Source organism: Rhineura floridana, chromosome 7, assembly GCF_030035675.1.
Source record: "Rhineura floridana isolate rRhiFlo1 chromosome 7, rRhiFlo1.hap2, whole genome shotgun sequence".
In the NCBI taxonomy this organism is placed as follows: Eukaryota; Metazoa; Chordata; class Lepidosauria; order Squamata; family Rhineuridae; genus Rhineura; species Rhineura floridana.
In genome coordinates this window covers 133,119,471-133,136,925 of record NC_084486.1, presented here as the reverse complement: position 1 = coordinate 133,136,925, position 17,455 = coordinate 133,119,471, and the positions used below count along the sequence as shown (strand labels likewise).

The 17,455-nt window shown below is 40.8% G+C and overlaps 2 protein-coding genes across 6 annotated transcripts in view; one reads left to right on the top strand and one right to left on the bottom strand.

Moving 5' to 3' along the window:
- The window catches only part of PHC3 (polyhomeotic homolog 3), a 100,179-nt gene that overhangs the window by 15,869 nt on the left and 66,855 nt on the right, over positions 1-17,455 (top strand). For 4 of the 5 annotated variants that reach the window (XM_061637296.1, XM_061637294.1, XM_061637295.1 and 1 more), the window contains exons 5-7: positions 422-499; positions 1,484-1,642; positions 6,844-6,942. In XM_061637296.1, the coding sequence (XP_061493280.1) occupies positions 422-499; positions 1,484-1,642; positions 6,844-6,942 (336 nt within the window). The remainder of the gene's footprint in view (positions 1-421; positions 500-1,483; positions 1,643-6,843; positions 6,943-17,455) is intronic. The other variant, XM_061637297.1, reaches the window with a different exon arrangement.
- On the bottom strand, positions 9,673-12,042 carry LOC133388546 (A-kinase anchor protein 4-like). The gene is made up of 3 exons (XM_061634504.1): positions 11,392-12,042; positions 10,086-11,304; positions 9,673-10,007 (listed from the first exon to the last, which is right to left on the bottom strand). The coding sequence occupies exons 1-3, from the start codon at positions 12,040-12,042 to the stop codon at positions 9,673-9,675; spliced, it is 2,205 nt and encodes a 734-aa protein (XP_061490488.1).

Sequence of the window (17,455 nt, the reverse complement as noted above, 5' to 3'; positions counted from 1 at the left end):
GTCATTTCACTTAATGTTGCCTTGCTGTAGTGTACATGCTCCATACGCCACCATACCCCGCTTAACGTACGCATGCTTCGCAATTACGGACACTTAATGGCATGACGCCGCTGCCATCTAGTGGTGATTGCCGTGCAGTACATGCATAGATAATTGCTTCACTTTAAGTACATTTTCACTTTACATACACGCTCCGGTCCCATTGCGTATGTTAAAGCGGGGTATGCCTGTAAATAGGTACAAGAGAGTTGGCTGCGGGATTAAAGAGGGGCACAGAGAAAACTACTGTGGGTTTCATGTAGCCATTGAGCTGCCTCACAAATGCCATCAAGCTAGATGTTCAATTTATCATATTCAATATTATTTAAACATTTTTATTGTAGTGTAAGTGACACATTTGACAGATGTGCTTCCTATTTAGGCAAACCTGTCAGGTGGGAGGCAGTGCACATCCCCCAATGGCAATGTTACTCAGCAGTCAAGCATGTCAGAGACCTCGGTAAGTATCTAAATAAAGTGCTTTTTCATAAGTTAGCATGCTGGTTGTCTGAAAGTAAGGAATGCCACCGTTTAATCACATTTATATTCAAATAGTTGGAGGAGCAGAAACTTTGATTTTTTGTAAACTCTGCATCAAAGTCTCAATGCATTTATATTTTTTAAAAAATAATAAATCACTTAAATATAAATCTGCCATTTAAAAAGGCCCTGGCTGACCGCCTGACATTTAATGTTTTGCATATGAATACATTATACTTGAGTTACTTAGTAATAACTTAGTTAATAAGTTACTTCTTGAGTTATACTTAAGTGTGTGCTTAGCCAGATCTCTAGGAAAAGGCTCAGTTAGAGGTTTAAGCAATCACAATGTTTTAACATGGGAATTCACATAAGAATTTTACAAGTATATAAACATGTGATACTAATATTGTGTTGAGTTTAGTGTTAACTATATCAAGCCATATTCTGGAAATCTTGATTTGGAAAAAGCAGAATGACACATCTAAGAAGGAAAATCTTCTGCAATGTTGCTGAATGCTTTACTGTGATCATAATATTAAAACTCTAGAATTAAAATGAAATACCTGCTTATGATCAAGTATCTTGGAAGATACATGGAAGATTTGCTGTATCATAATTGATAGCTATATAAGTTACATGTTTAAAATGGAAAATATGTCTCAATATATGTTAGTAATAGTTATTGCTTTGTGCAGTGATCTTGATAAACAAACAAGTGCTTAAAGATACTTGCTGAAATGCAATTTTGACAGATGACATACATTTTTTACAAATCAGGTTCTGTGCTTCAAAGCACGATTGCAAGTCAAACAGATTACCAGGCAATCCTGTGGCTGTTTACTTGGAAGCTAATCCCACTGTTTTCTGTGGGAGTTACAAATGCATAGGATTGTAGCCCATGGCTCTTTTTGAAATTGTGGGATGCAGGTAGTTAATAAAAACAATATTTTTGCTTCCATAGATTAATCTCTCTGCTTCTCCTACACCTGCGCAGCTAATAAGCCGTTCACAGACCTCCAACACTAGTAGCAGCAGTCTTACCCAACAGACCATGCTGTTAGGGAGCACCTCTCCTACTCTGACTGCGAGCCAGGCTCAGATGTACCTCCGAGCTCAAATGGTAAGTCTTGCTCGTTTCTCTTTATGGATTGTTTGAAAGTTTGCTAAGGTTCATTTGTTCTTTTCTATTTTGTGGCTGTCTTGTGTCCTTTTACGTTTCCAATAGTCGGTGTAATTTAGCAGTTGAATTTTGTAAGCACATTGTAAAGGACATTGGTGTACAAAGAAGCAAAATACTGCTGAATTTTTAAGAACAGTAAGGTTAACATCAGCTCAAACAATGTTATGAGCTGTATCCAACTAAGTAATACTTCCAATAGATCCACTGAAAGTAATCAACATGAGTAACTTAGGTCCATTGATTTCAGTGGGTCTACCCAGAGTATAAGCTGGATACAACCCTATGTTGTGGGTCTACTGTTCACGCTTATCCACATGCAAACATATAGCAATCAGTCACTTCGTAATGCTTCTGCACAGAAAAAGTTTACATTTAAAATGTTTTGGCCTGTTGCATCAGTACTCCTTCCAGTTAGTTCTTTTTCAATTGCTATAATATGCAATTGATTGATAAGATAATAATTTTCTTAGTTTTCCAGCTAATTTTTGCTTTGAAATGGGAACAAATGTATAACCTTGTTCATCATTTTTTCACTCTCTTGGACCTTAATAAATTGCATATTTATTTAACTCATTTATATACCACCTTTCGTCTCCTCTGGGGATGACCGCACCGCCCAGCCATGGGCAATTCAGAGTCTGTCCTGCTTGAAGTAGCGATGCGCATCAGCTTTAGTAGCAGCAGCAGCAGTAGCAACTGCATCCCAGGCGTCCCTCCACTGGGTCAGTTGTATATGAAGACTTTGTGCATGAAAAGTATTGAATTAGAACAAGCCACCCAGTTCTGCCATTACATTTACTGGATATCCAAGGAAAAGACCATCCCGGGCGGGCACATTGCCACTGGCCACTGTGAGTTCTGTAGTCCTTCTCAGACCGGCTGTTGCAGCAGCACAAGGACTGCTGTGCTCAGTCACAAAATCTACCTCTGATCTGAAACAGCAACAGGAGAACCCACTTTTAATACATCCTTGCCTTTACTCCCAGTTTATTTATTTTATTTTATTTAGTTAATTATGTGAATGTAGTTAATTAAAATTAACTATGACAGTTGTTTTATTACTGCTGTTGTATTATTTTATTATGAAATTGTTTTTGTAATTGTTTGCTTTTGTTGTAAGCCACTTTGAGCACAATTTGTTTTTGTAAGTCACTTTGAATTCCATTTTGGAAAAAAAGCGACTAATAAATATAATAAATAAATAAATAAATAATATCAAGGTGGTCCATAATACTAAGGCTTTATGCTTTCCCCTTGTTTTAATTTGACTTTCCTACTGCACCTTCCTCACATCTAGCTCAAACACTGGATAACAGAGCAATGTTATGTGCATTGGGGAAGAGTTAACAATGTCAAAGAATTAAGCTTTGAAGTTCTTACTGCCAAGGAGACAGGCCATTTGATAAAATTCAACAACTCTTCTCTTTGACTATGGGGCAAAACATGACCATAGTTCATTATGGCACTTGCTAAATGCCTATAATTCAGTCTTACAAAGATTTACCTATGGATAATGCTTTTACAATGTGAATAGCACAAATCTAATGGACCTGAGGTCTCTCCATGGCCCGCTGCTTAACTGAGACTTGTCATGTATGTGTATAAAGTCTACATGTGTATGCTGTGCAAGAACTGTGTGTATACTATAAATGGGGGAAATTTCAGGAACATAGTTCATGTTAAAAAAACAAAGTTGCCTCCAGTTTTACGTGAGTCTTACGCTTATAGGTAAGAGTCTGGCCAGTTTCCAAAGCAGATTCTGGATGTGTGAGATAAAGGCTGCCTTCGTACATAAGAATAAGCCATGATCTTAATAATGGTTTCTTCAATAAACCAAGAATCATCTCTTGGATGAGCAAACAAATCACAGATATTTTTTACCCCTGCCTGATATCCTGATTTCCTTCACAGTGCCCACGTACTGGCATTGCCTCATCTTGTCACCAGCTATGTGACATAGCCAGTGATTGGCTATGAAATGAGATAGGTGTGGCCCAAGTCCATCCCGTCTGCCCTTCACAGGCATGTCAAACTTTCTCTCCATAACCAAACTCCTTAACCATGGTGGAGTGGTATGCTTTTTTCTCTCCACAGCATTCCTGCCAGCATAACCTTCCCTTAATAAAAAATAAAGTGGGTAGTGTGAAAGGTTAGTGGTGTTTTGTTCCTGTGAAGAGTTAATTATTTTATTGGAAGTAGCTTTAACAATCAGGGTATCAGTACGTGTATTGCCCCGTTTTTAAATGGTTTATCATTTAAACTTATTCACGAAAAATGGGGGGGAGAGAATAATCAGGGTAGCATAATACCAATTAATTTGTGCTTTGACATAACAGCCCTGCATAGTTAGTAAGATAACAGAATGGTTCCTTTAAATTTCCGTCTCTCCTTGCAGTTGCTGTCTGGTTTGGGCTTACTGTGGAGGAGCTGGGTAGGGAAAAGAGCCTGATGCCAGGCTAACGTAGGAGCATGGGCTTCTTCAGGGCACACCAGTAAGAGTCGCTTAGCCTTGCCAGCAGTTTTGTTTTCCTGCCATTCTTCCTCTGTAGCTTGGTGGGCATCTGGAGTAGGGTGGCCAAACAAACCATGGTTAAGCAAGTTTGTTGGGTATAACACCAAACCGTAGTTAACAAAAGCGTCACATTTTGGTTTGTTGCCAGTAGTGAAGCATAGTGAAGGAAGACTGTTGGGTTCAGACATAATGTCAAAGTACAATTAAAACAATGGAATTTGAAAGCTGGTAACAAATGGTGGCTTCACATCATGGTTACCTGCTAGAAAATACAGTAAATCATAGCTAGTCTGCTGAGCTGGGTTCAGACATTCAATAAACCACACTTTAGCTAAACAAACCGTGGCTTAGAATTATGTGTGAACCAGGCCATAGTGTAGTATGACCAGCATAGCTAGAGACAGGAAACTGGGCAGAGTGGTTTTCCACTCCATTAAAATTTATATTTTGGATGATTTTGTTCATGCTTGGTGTTAGCTGTTAGAAATATTTCTCATCACACTTGTGGCCAATCTGACTTGGGGTGAATTCCTTTTTTATTTGGGGCCATTTTGGCAGATGGGAGGTGCTACCTATCTGACAATCACCTGACATCGTAATGACATGAGGTGACCCAAAGTAAAAAAAAAAATCCTTTACATTGCCAGCTTGAACTTATTAGCAGTACAAAGGAATATTTGTGCCAAGGAATATACATGGTTACAGCAAGCTCACTTTGGGCAGGGATGAGCTGCGCTACAGAGTTCCCAATTAGGAACTCTTTTTTATTTATTTAACAGAATTTATATACCACTTGTAAAAACAAACAAACAACCCTCTGAGCACAGATAATCCTACCAGGGCTTGCTCTTGCTGCCGATCAGCTGATCGGTGCTAACAGTGAGCCTTGCTTACCAAGGAGCAATTGCAGATCCCAGTTGTTCCTTTGCAGCTGCATTGTTAGTTGCCCACATGTGATGCCACATATGATGTCTGGTATGGGGCAGGTGGACATGGTTTGGGAAAACAGACTTGTGGCCCAAATTGGGACCTATGCCATGCCTGATTTAGCTATGGGCCAGAAATTCCCCATCCCTGTTCTATAGAGATAAGGAGACATAGAACGGCATGAGTATACTAAGGGAAGAAGTAGCAGCCTTGTCACTTTTGCCTAGGCCTCCACATTTTGTGATTTCATACTATTGCATGGGCAGGGCTATAGCTGGGTTGTTTCCCTTTCACCTGTTCTTACATTCCAAATGGAACAAGCTCTCACTTTGGAGAGTATGAACAAATCAGTTTGTTTCCCTTCCTGTTTTCTGTGTCTTGATGCAAATAGCAGCTTCAGAGGAGGGAAGGATTTTTGTCAGGAGCACAGTAGGTGAATGGGAAGAGCTAAACTCTTCCTTTCCACCCCCTGGAGTCCTGCTGCTGCTTGCTGCTTCCCCCCTTCCATGGCTGCTATTTACATTTTTTTTAATGTGCACTTTAATTACAGTCATGCAATTATTCTCCCATCTAGATTGGCCCTTAGCCAGGATTGACTTCAACAGTTTTGCTGTTTTGAAATCTAGATTAAAATGGAAGACTGGTCACCTTTTAAGAAAGTTGACTGACATTGGTGCTGATGTAGCATTTGTCAACTGAAGTAGAAATGCTTTCCCCTTTCTGTGGTTCATATTTCGCATGCAAAAAGTTACAGGTTCTATCCTAGCATCTTCAGGCAGGACTTGGGAGGACTCCTGTTTGAAACTCTGGAGAGCTGCTGCCAAATCAGAATAGACAATGTTGAGCTAGATGGACCAATGGCCCCACTCAGGATAAGGCAGCTTCCTATTATTCTATTATGCCTGAGGAAAGGGACTGGGATGAAGAAGTGTGTGATTCTGTAGTTGTGACTGACTACTGTATATCTACATGCTGCCCCAAGGGAGGATTTTTAAAGTGGCAGCCATGCAACATGGGGATCTGTTTCTAACCTAGGAAGTTTTTGGTTTTGGTGAGGAAATGGTTTTGTTGCCTTTAGAAGTCATTCCAGTTTAATGGAACAAGCTAGCTATCTTGCTGTGGGCCAGCAGCCTTGAAGAGTACTGCTCTGCCTTTTAAAGGTTCAGATCAGGGGGAAGTGTAGCAGATAAAACTCACTATCACTACAGTGCTGGAATGGAAAACCCACTCTTGTCTGCCATGCAGCTATTAAAGACCAGAAGACCTAATAAAGTCACCAGTTAGCAATCCCGAACTTTAGACAATACTCATCCCTGGTCAAGTAAAAGTATTATTTCCTAGCAGCCTGAGAAAAGGTGGCTGCTATGGACTGGAAAGGCTGGTTTAAATGTTGTTTGTCTAGCTGTAGTAAAGCTGTAGCAAGTAGTTCTCTCTCAAGTTTTGACTTGGTTGGTTTTCTTAATTATTTTCAAATACAAATCAAGATGAGCACTTAAATTGTTTTTTTCGAAGAGTAAGATGGAAGATTCAATAGGTGAGCTACTCTCAGAAATTATGAGAAGCTGCATTGTTCTGGAATACTACAGCAAATGCTGGCAACTTTTAAAAAAAAACTTGCCTAAAGAGAATTTTGTATGCACTCATGGTACGGTGTGTGTGTGTGTGTGTGTGTGTGTCAATTTTCTTTTTACTGCCTTTACAGCTGATTTTTACACCTGCTACCACTGTGGCGGCTGTCCAGTCTGACATTCCTGTCGTGTCGTCGTCATCTTCGTTTCCCTGTCAGTCTGCAGCTACTCAGGTGAGCTCACTTGATTTGTGTGAGCATGTATGTGTATCCATTTCCAGAGCCATTGTGAGTAACCAGCATGCAATTCTACTCTTTGTGTCTACTCTGTGTTATTTATATAGTGCCTTTTCAATTGAATCTCACAAAGCGGTTTACATAAAAATATGAAAACAATAAGCATAAATAAAAACTATATGATACAATAGCAAAGACATACTGCAAGGGTGGAATCACTGAAAGCTAGATCTCTTTTCCCCTCAGGGCAAGGTGGTTCTTGAGTCGCCCGTTAGTGGTGGTTGGGGACAGGAGAGCCCAGCATAGCTGGAACAACAAGAGTGAGATAATGGGCAGTTCTCCAAACTGTTCTGCCTTTCTCTTCTCACAGGGCAAGATGGCTCTTGAACAACTGCCACCACAAGGCCACTCATCAGCATATTGTATAAGAACTTTTGTGGGGGTAACTAGAAAACCAATCTGCCTCAAAAAACCAGATATCCTCATCTTAAAACTTTAAAATGCTATAGTGACATTAGTGTCTTGCCATAGTACATGTGTCTATTCTAGAAGTGTTAGTACTAATGTATTCTCAATTACAAGGTTATATTACAAGAAAGTTGGAAAACAGCATAGTCGTCTCTTAAATTTCCATTATTGAGAGAGATATTCCTCGGCTTAATTGACTGCTGCATGTCTTTTACCTGTTATGAACATTTGTATTGCAAGTTGGTACATAGTAATACATTTTCTAAAGAAGGTAAATATAGATGCTTTTTAAATGACAAACGAGAATGACTTTGAGCCTAATAGCTAAATAAATAATATTGCAGTAATGATGACGTCCTCCTTCAAGAACTGATGTATAAGATCATACTTAGCTAGTGTATGTTCTTGACAAAAAAAATCCTTTAGGAGAAATGAAACATTCACTATAAAGAATTGTTGTTATGTGCCTTCAAGTCGATTACAACTTATGGCGACCCTATGAATCAGCAATCTACGTAATAAAATTCTGTACTGTAAGTTTTAATATGGCTATTCTGCATGTCAGCTCAAACTAATAACTAAAGGTTGTATCCAGTGTCAGTTCTGCTCAGAGTAGACCCATTTAAATTAATAAACATAACAAGCTTGGGTCCATTAATTGTAATGGGCCTACTCTGCGTACAACTTAGTTGGGTACAACCTTAAGTTCCGCTACAGATAATGGGACTCATTTCTAAGTATCTTGATGAACATCTCAGATGCTGATTCCTAAACATTCAAAACTCCATTGGTATGTTTTCCTGTTATTTCTTAATATGAAACTCATAAGAAGCAGTGCCTTTTTCCATCAACAGAATACTGCAGTGCAAAAAGAACTGAGTGCAGTTAGTAATGCTGTTCATATTTTACACCTCTCATTTCCCTTTGAGTGGATAAGGCTGGTGTTAAAGTGGCAATGAAACAGAAATGTATAGTCTGACAAGGTTGCACATGGGACACCACAATCCTTCAGAGCACTGACAGGCCTGGGAACAGAGGCAGACAGATGAAGTGTGGAATGCGTATTATAGCAATGTGAAAGCAACTCCATCCCATATCATGTGTAGCCTTGGCAAATCCCATCCCAAAGAGTGATGCAAGTTTAAAGATTAATGTTAAGTCCCGCATGTAAGATTGAGTCATTCTGATGGTTCTTGCAGGTTAGATTTCTGTCCTACTTGAGCAAGCAATAACAAAAATTAACACTAAGGAAATGCTACAGTTCAAGTAATGAGTTAAAAACATTTTTTTTTCTTTGTTCTAAAATGTACTTGTTTATATAAGCATGGATATAGCTTTGCCAGAATCAGTTACAATAGCTGTTAACTAAACCTATGAAAAGATGGGAAGGGGACTTTTATGGCCTGTGAGGGACTCCCAGTTTTGCAGAAAACTGCATCTATAAAAATATCAGGAGTGTGGTAGATGCAGAGTATATAAATCAGCAATCATTCTGTGGACCAAAATATTTATCCTCTTATTTTTGCCAATCTAGTCAATACCAATATGAAATTATAAATAGTGCTGAATACTGGTGAATCTAAGCTGAATTTAAGACTTCATTGGTTTTGGTTGATAGAAAGTGGAAACTGGAAATGCAGTGAGAACCATTCAAGAACGGAAACATTGTCACCCAACTTTGAATGATTTGCTGTAACTGGTGAAGGGGGAGGGATGAAAAGGGCAAAGGATCTGTAATTAGTCTTGAACACAAAAAGGAACAGGTATGTTGTCTGATGCCTTCTAATAAAACGCAGATGTCGGAGGTCAAAATCACGCAGTAATATATAAACTATAATGGTAACAATCCAATAAAAAACATCTAGCTTTTGGGTTGCATTCAATGTGGCTAGATTTTTCCTTGTGCACTGTGCCCTCTGAATCTGCTCTTAGGGGGGTCCCCCAACCCTCTGGAGAAATTTGTGATTGGGGGAGGGGAGAAATCCCCTTGAGCTAGTGCTAATCCTTGTGCTAGTGCAAAAATACCCCCTTGTATCACTTTTCCATCTCCTCTATAATAACTACATATCAGTTAATAAACAAATCAATAACAGTTGACATTTGTATTTTTTTATTGATGATTTTGCCCAGCTAGTGTGACAGCCTGTGGAATTTGATGAACTGTTGTCTATGGAAAATGAGCTGTATTGTTATTCCATCCGGTAATTAAGATGGCACTTCACTGGGTGGAAGTAATGAGAGGGAGGTGTTGGCACTTGTCTACATATTAGCAAGCAACCAGTCAAGAAGTCCGCCACGAGGCATGTTTCCCACAGCGGCATCAACCTGTTGTTTTTCAAAATATTTCATTACCTCCTGCAAAATATCCCCCACACTTGCACCCTTCTTGGCTGCTTTGTCAGCCAGTTGAGGAAGCTTCTTCAGTTCCTCGTCATTCTCATTCATGAATGTGAGATTGGGCACTTGGAAGTGGGAGGCTGCCATCCATTGGAGGACAGCCTGGAGCTCTCTATTCTGCGAGCTGGTATTGGCAGTCTGGTTGTTCACTATCACCTCAGAACCAGCAGGCACAAGTGGTTTTCCAATATTAGTAGGTCGTGGAGGTTTCTGGGATGCCATCGAATCTGGACTTGATACACATTTGTTTCTTGCAGTAAAGTATGTAGCTTGATCGTCAGAGTAATCTTCAACAACAAAATCAGGGCTTTTAGTCATGTACATACACAGCTTCATCACAGATTCCATCAGCTGATCAATGAATTTCTTGTTTATTTGGTCCATGTTTTCAGAATCCATTTCTGAACTGTAGTGTTTGGATGAGGACTTTCTGCTAGGCCTCTCATCATAAGAACTTTGTTTGAAATTCCTGCTTACTTCGCACTCATCTACATTGAAACCAGCCTCTTGTAGGACCTTCTGGATGATCGATAAGAGAGCACTTTGTATTTCTCCCCTCTGGTACTCTTGCTGTTGTGGATCACCCTTGCTACCATGAGATTTGGAACCATGTTTACCTCCTTTTTCATAATACCCAAATGAAGATGTGTTTGACTCAGTAGTTGGTTCCTTGTATTGCGTTAACAGATGTTGCTGTATCAGCATTAAGGCTGTCAAAATGAGGTCTTTTGCTAGAAACTCAGTGGTAGAGCTACTTTTTTCTGGCCTCTTGTCATGACATCCCCTCTCTGAACCTTTGCCTCCTGCTTTTGATCGCAGCATGCTAATTCCATCCTTAATTATTGTCTCACCTACTTTCTGAGCTGAACTCTGTCCAGGATCTTGCTTTACCTTTTCCCTCGCATGAAATCCACCTTTTAAAGATGCGAAGTGCATATTTGGAGAGTTAGGGTCTATTGAACATCCTGTCTTCAATAAAGAGTATACAAGACTATGCCCTCTCTCCTTAGTTTCCGACATCAAAGCATTATACATTCTTAGTACCATTGCTTCTAAAATTTCAGTTGACTTCTGGGTCCCTGCATTGAAGAGATTTTTCTTCACTGTGGTAACAAAGTCAGAGTCTGTCATGAGGACCCCAGTGACATTATGTAGATTTTTCATGGTAGAGTCAATTAAGTCTGATATGACATCCCTTGTGTGTTTGAGAAACACTCTTTTCAAAACCACACAAGCTGGAAGTGGTTGCCTACCTTTGTGAATCTTTGTGGCATTCACAAATGAGAATGTCATATCCTTAGCATTTTTGTTTGCATAAACCATCAGCCCTTTGTTAAAAGAACTACCATCATTGCGTGCTGACTGTCTCCTTGGGGGTATCAATTGAGCATGTGACATTGGCTTTCCTTCATCATCTGGAATAGATTCACTTTGGTTGGAAGATACCTCACCATAAAAGAGAGATGTTTTCTTGGGACCTCCTTTACCCTCTTCCTTTTTGCCCGAAATCTTGTCTTGAGATGATTTAGCACTGGGTTCCTGGGCATTTTCCATAACCTCATTCACCATCTTGGATGCAACTTTACTTACAGAACCAGAGGGATTGAGAGCTTTCCCATCTTTAGTGGCATAAATTGCCTGACGTATGCATTTATTGGCAGCATCTTCAAGATTTTCAGAAATCTCTTTACTTGCCATTTGCATAACCAAGGAGCATAGCTTTTGGACAGTGCTTGCTACTTCGTCTGCAGGTCCCTTCTGACCTTCAGGAGACTTGAAAGCTGTGTTGTTGTTGTTCTGGGACATCTTGTCAGCCGCTGATGGCTTATGTTGACGAGGGGCACTTGAAGGGGTCAGCGCATGTTGGAACCCACATGCATATTTTTGCAGGTCGTCAAAGAGCCAGGTCACAACATTCAGTTCTTCGGTTGAACCTTGTTTGAACAGACAAACTGCTCCTTCAGTCTTAGACTGTTCTGGTGTCTCACTATCCTTTATTACAATTACCTCTTTGTCCTGCATTTTCCCCAGATCAAGTCCTGTGACAGGTTCATTGGCTTTAGACTGGCCAGCAGCATCTTTGCCTGTATCATCTGTATTTTTAATGTTCAGGGTAGAGACATCAACAAAACAAATCACTTTTCGGTCCTGGTCTTTTCCTCCATCAGGATTGTAAAGGTCTACCTTACACACACCTGCTTGGCTGTGTAACCAGTCAACTTCCTGAGACATTGTTTGAAGTTTACAACTGGAATTGCACCTAGGACTGTAGTGGGTATTCTTTCTCAGTTCAGCTGCTTTGATGACCCTGCCAGACTGAAGATGTTGCCTCCTCTCTCAACTTTCCATGCTCTTCTGCTGCCAGATGTCATTTTCACTTGTGTGCACACATGGTTTCTATGGCAGCAATGACATCACAAAGAAGCAACATTGCCACCCACCAGTGGTGTAGTTTCAGTTATTTTACAAGAGACTGGTGCACAGGTTTCCCCCCTATCCACCCTATGAAGTCATTGAGAAATTTGTTGTGTGTAGGGGGAAATTAATTGTGCATTTTCAGAACTAATAATGGAAAATTGAGGGTGATTAATTTCTACATTTATTCTACTTTAAAAATTTCTAAACAACTGTTCAGCAAACCTTCCAGGGTAATTTAATCATTATTTAATCATAATGCCTTTTTGAACATAGCCACAAAGGTAATGCCCAACTAAAAATACTTAATCGTACTCTCAGGTAATTAATATGCTATATGTGTTTTCTGCACAGATCATTTCAGGTAGACCTGTGTGCCGATCTGCTGGTGGGGAAGGTCTATAGCCTGCTATGTGAAGCATCATGCTTCCAGCAGAAAATCTGCTCACAAATAACCCCCCTCCCAGTGGTTACTTTCTGGCAAGTAATCACTGAACATTTTGTTTAGTTTGGACTGCATACCAGCAAAGAGCAATACAATTAAGTCAAGAAGAAACACGCTGGAAATATTTGCCATTCCTTGTCATGACAGTTTTAGCTGCCTTGCCTTAGTAGCCATTGATAGACTTATTCACTGTGATCTATTTAAGGAAGTTCTATAGTATATATTAAAGAAGTGATTGTTTACATTCGTGTTGCAGTCTTGTGCACACTTCCCTGAGAGTAAGTCCCATTGAACTCAAAGGCACTTTCTTCTGAGTAGACATGTAACAGATTGCATTATAGGTGTGGTGTCTCCTCTAGCTTCTTACTATTCTAAACAGGAAATGCTTCCTGGTAACACTCATAAAGATAATGCACGATCTAGCAGAAATTGGTTTCAGTAAAAGGTACTTGCCTGCCTGCCTTTGTCTCTGTCCTTCTGTTGAAGGAAGTGAAGCCTCAAAATGGTATTGCGAAATCTTGATCAAATAATAGTTTTTGTGAAAGAATAAAATCCCCAATGTGTTTGGGGGGCATAGAATAGATTAGGATGGTAACGATGTCTCTCAATAGGAGGGTGTATAACTCCAAAATCAATTTTTAAAATGATCTTCCAACTGCGTCACCATTCAGACTGATGAATCTAAGGAATGCTTAAGCAAAAGAAGAACAAATATCTCAGAAACAAAGTTAAGTTTTAGAAAGGAAGCTATGTCATAGCTATGTATGAAACATCAATAGATATCTTCAGACAGAACTCTTTTATCACTTGTACAGAATTTTATCCAAAAATAATTTTCTTCAGTTTGTAGCATTATTTTGGGATAACTTACTTGATTCTATCTGCAAAAGCTCCTGTTCAAAGGTCACAAAAGAGTTGTTTTCTCTTTCTTACCTGACTTTTTACTCTACTTTGAGAAAGGGTAACATAAGGTTCTATCACAAACTAGGGCTGCAGTGCCCTTGCTCAGTTCAGAAACCATATTCACTATCTCCAAACCATGGATTGTAGTTTAGGAATGTACCATGGGCTCCCACTCTTTTTCTCTCCCTCCCATTGTTTGCTGTTAACATTGCTTGGCATTATGTCTGTTTCAGACCTAACTGTGGTGAAAGGTAACTAGAATTATCCCAAAACCATGATTTGTAACTGAAATGAGTTTGCAAATGATGGTTTTGAGGCAATTTATGGTTAGATTTAACCATAGTTACCTCAAATGCAGATGTAATGCTAAACTATGGCAAACAGCAAACTATGGCAGGGAAGAGGGTGTATGTCAGTCTGTAGCACGTTCCCAGAGTGTGGAGATCAGTACACTTCTCAGCACACACCTGAGCTGACTTTATCCAGATCAGCAACAGACAATGCTCCCGCATTGTAACAGCGGCACCTCAAGATGAGCCCACTTCTTGCTGGTATCAGTGGCTATTTATTTAAAGCCTAGGCTGGCACGTATCTGGATATATTAAAGTATATTTTTGTTTATCTTTAGAAGATCACCTTGAACTGGTGTTTTTAGTCCTAATTAAATCTATTTTGGTGTGGCTGTAAAGGTAGAAGTAACAGCCTGAGCCACTAATGTTAATTGGTTGGCCCTGGTGGAGAGAGAGAGCTGGTTTTTCCTAGGGGAAATAAAAATGAAAAATAGGTCATCACTGTTCACCATGGTCAGGTAAGGTAGACTTCCACTGGTCCTGAGAATTTTGCTTTTTAATGAAATTAGTTTTCATGGTTGTGTTCCCAACAAAAATACAGTGCCCCCAAAATAACATTGGAAATGGCAAATAAGTAAAAAGACTGAATAAGCATCTTTTTCACCGTTCTTGGTATCTAAATCATCATCATTGTCAGAAGTTTTTAAAGGGCCCCTTTTTTCTATCTGTGGATAGCACTTAAAGAATAAAAACATTATTCTACCAACATATTCAGCTCTTTGATATGAATTATAGGGCAATCTGCAAACTAATAGCATCCCAGAGACTCCTGCTTTATGTGACATGACCTTCCCTCCTCGCCCCTGATAATTGAATGTAGTATTGCAGCTTTACAGACTGTCTCCCATACTCTACCTGTTTCTTATGTCAGCTTGGACCAAAATCTGAAAGTCGTTATTTTTTTATGGTGGGTGTTGCCAGTAGAATGGGATTTTGCCCAAGTCTCAGATGACTTTCCCATTGGTTATAATGGGAAAATCAATACATGTCTGTAATCAAATAACCAGGACCCAGGTTGTATAGGATTTTGTAAGTTAACATACGCACCTTGTATTTCACTCTGTAGCAAGTTTCCAGCCAGGGTAAATCCTTTCAAAATAGGCACATACGTTCCCCATAGGCTGCACTGCACTGCATTTTACACAAACTGAGTCTCTGAACCATCTTCAAGAGGAGCCCCACACAGAGTGTGGTGCTTTACTTTAAAGTAATGAACCTTGAGGGTGCCAATGCATGGGGCATTGTGGCAAGGCTATCCTTGTTCAAGAACAGCTGTAACTGACACACCAGCCAAAACCGGCAGAAAATCCTATTAGACGTGGAGACCATTGGTGCTTCTACTGCCAGTGCTGGATCTAGGAGCACTTGTTCCTTCAGAAGGAGTACAAGCGTTCTGAAGAACAACTGATCTACTGAAAGGCTGTAACGCAATGATAGAGCATCTGCTTTGCATGCAGAAGTTCTCAGGTTCAATCCCCAGCATCTCCAGGTAGGGCTGGAAGAAAACCCTGCCTGAAATTCTGGAGAGCCACTGCCAGTCAAGTGTGGACAATACTAAGCTAGATGGACTAATTATAATAATAATAATAATAAAATTTTATTTATCAGACGCCCATCTGTCCGACTTAACGGACACTCTGGGCAACGTACAATATAAAATACAATCTCAACATATACATAACCATCACAGTATTAATATCATAACATATCATCTAACAAACCATCCTACACTAACACAGTATAAAACCTAACCCACCCCAGAGATCCCATAGGCCTGCCTGAAGAGCCAGGTCTTTAAGGCTCAGCGAAAAGTCAACAGGGAGGGGGCATGCCGAAGGTCAAAGGGAAGTAAGTTCCAGAGGGTGGGGGCCACGATTGAAAAAGCCCTCTCCCTGGTCCGCACCAGCCTAGCTGTCTTCGCCGGTGGGACCGAGAGAAGGTCTTGTGAGGCTGATCTTGTTTGGCGGCATATTTGGTGATACTGGAGGCATTCCTTCAGATAAACTGGGCCGGAACCGTATAGGGTTTTAAAGGTTAATACCAACACCTTGAATTGGGCCCGGTATACAACTGGCAACCAGTGTAACTCAATCACCACTGGGGTGATATGATTGCGGCGGCGGGTCTGCTTTATTAAGTGCGCCGCCGCATTTTGTACCAGCTGCAGTTTCCGGACCGTCTTCAAGGGTAACCCCACGTAGAGCTCATTACAGTAGTCTAATCGAGAGGAGATCAGGGCATGTATTACTCGTGGGAGCAGATGTATGGGAAGATAGGGTCGCAGCCTCTGTACTAGATGAAGTTGGTACCAGGCTGCCCGGCTCACTGCAGAAACCTGAGCCTCCATAGACAGCTGGGAGTCCAAGATGACCCCGAGACTGCGGACCTGGTCCTTCAGGGGCAATCTCACCCCATTAAGTATCAGGTCTAAATCACCCAACCTTCTCTTGTCCCCCACCAGCAACACCTCGGTCTTGTCGGGGTTCAGCTTCAGCCTGTTCTCTCCCATCCATCCACTTACGGACTCCAGGCAGTTGGACAAGGTATCCACAGCCAACTCTGGTGAGGATTTAAATGAGAGATAGAGCTGCGTGTCATCCGCATATTGGTGACACTGCAGCCCAAAACTCCTGATGGTAGCTCCCAGCGGTTTCATATAAATGTTGAATAGCATGGGGGAGAGGATAGAACCCTGTGGCACACCACAGTTGAGGGGCCAAGGGTCTGAAACCTCATCCCCCAACGCTACCCGTTGATATCTACCGGAGAGATAGGAACGGAACCTCCGTAAAACAGTGCCTCCTATTCCCAATCCCTCCAGGCGACTCAACAGAATACCGTGGTCGACGGTATCGAAAGCCGCTGAGAGGTCCAGGAGGACGAGGAAGGTATGTTCTCCCCTATCCAACGCCCTCCTCATATCATCCACCAGAGCGACTTGGCACAAGGGAGCTTCTTACGTTCCTGATTCCTGGATCCAGGAACCACCCAGTCACTGGACATCTTGTTGGGATTCAGTCTCAGCTTATTGACCTTCATCCAGTCCACTGCTACATCCAGTCATCACTCCAGGACCTGCACAGCCTCCCCTGACACAAATTATATAGAAAAATAGAGCTCAGTGGCATTTGCATACTAGTGACACCTTGCTTCAAATCCCCCAAAGACCTCTCCCAATGTCTTCATATAGATGCTAACTAGTATTGGGACAGTATGGAACACCAAAGCATAAATGCCATAGTGCCAAGATATTGTCCCCCAATATTACCTTCTGGAAGTGTCCTTGGATGTAAGAGTGGAACCACCATAATACAATGTCTCCAACCTGCAGAGTTAATCCAGCAAGATACCATGGTTGATGGTATCAAAAACTGCAGAGATATGGAGAACCAATTGGTCCCTCTCCTGTTGAAGGTCATCTACCAGAGTGACCAAGGCTGGTTCGGTCTCAAACCTCTGATCAGAACCCTGATTAAAATAGATCTAGACAATCTATTTCTTCCAAAACCTTGAATAGTAAAAAATTCTGCTC

What these genes read in the sequence shown, in the direction of transcription:
- LOC133388546 (XM_061634504.1), bottom strand. Translation starts at nt 12,042, where the DNA reads ATGTCTCAGGAAGTTGACTGGTTACACAGCCAAGCAGGTGTGTGTAAG. An exon ending in CCTCTGGTTCTGTAAGTAAA is followed by an intron (nt 11,305 to 11,391) that starts GTTGCATCCAAG and finishes TCGGGCAAAAAG; the next exon opens with GAAGAGGGTAAAGGAGGTCC. An exon ending in TGTTGAAGATTACTCTGACG is followed by an intron (nt 10,008 to 10,085) that starts ATCAAGCTACAT and finishes AACCTCCACGAC; the next exon opens with CTACTAATATTGGAAAACCA.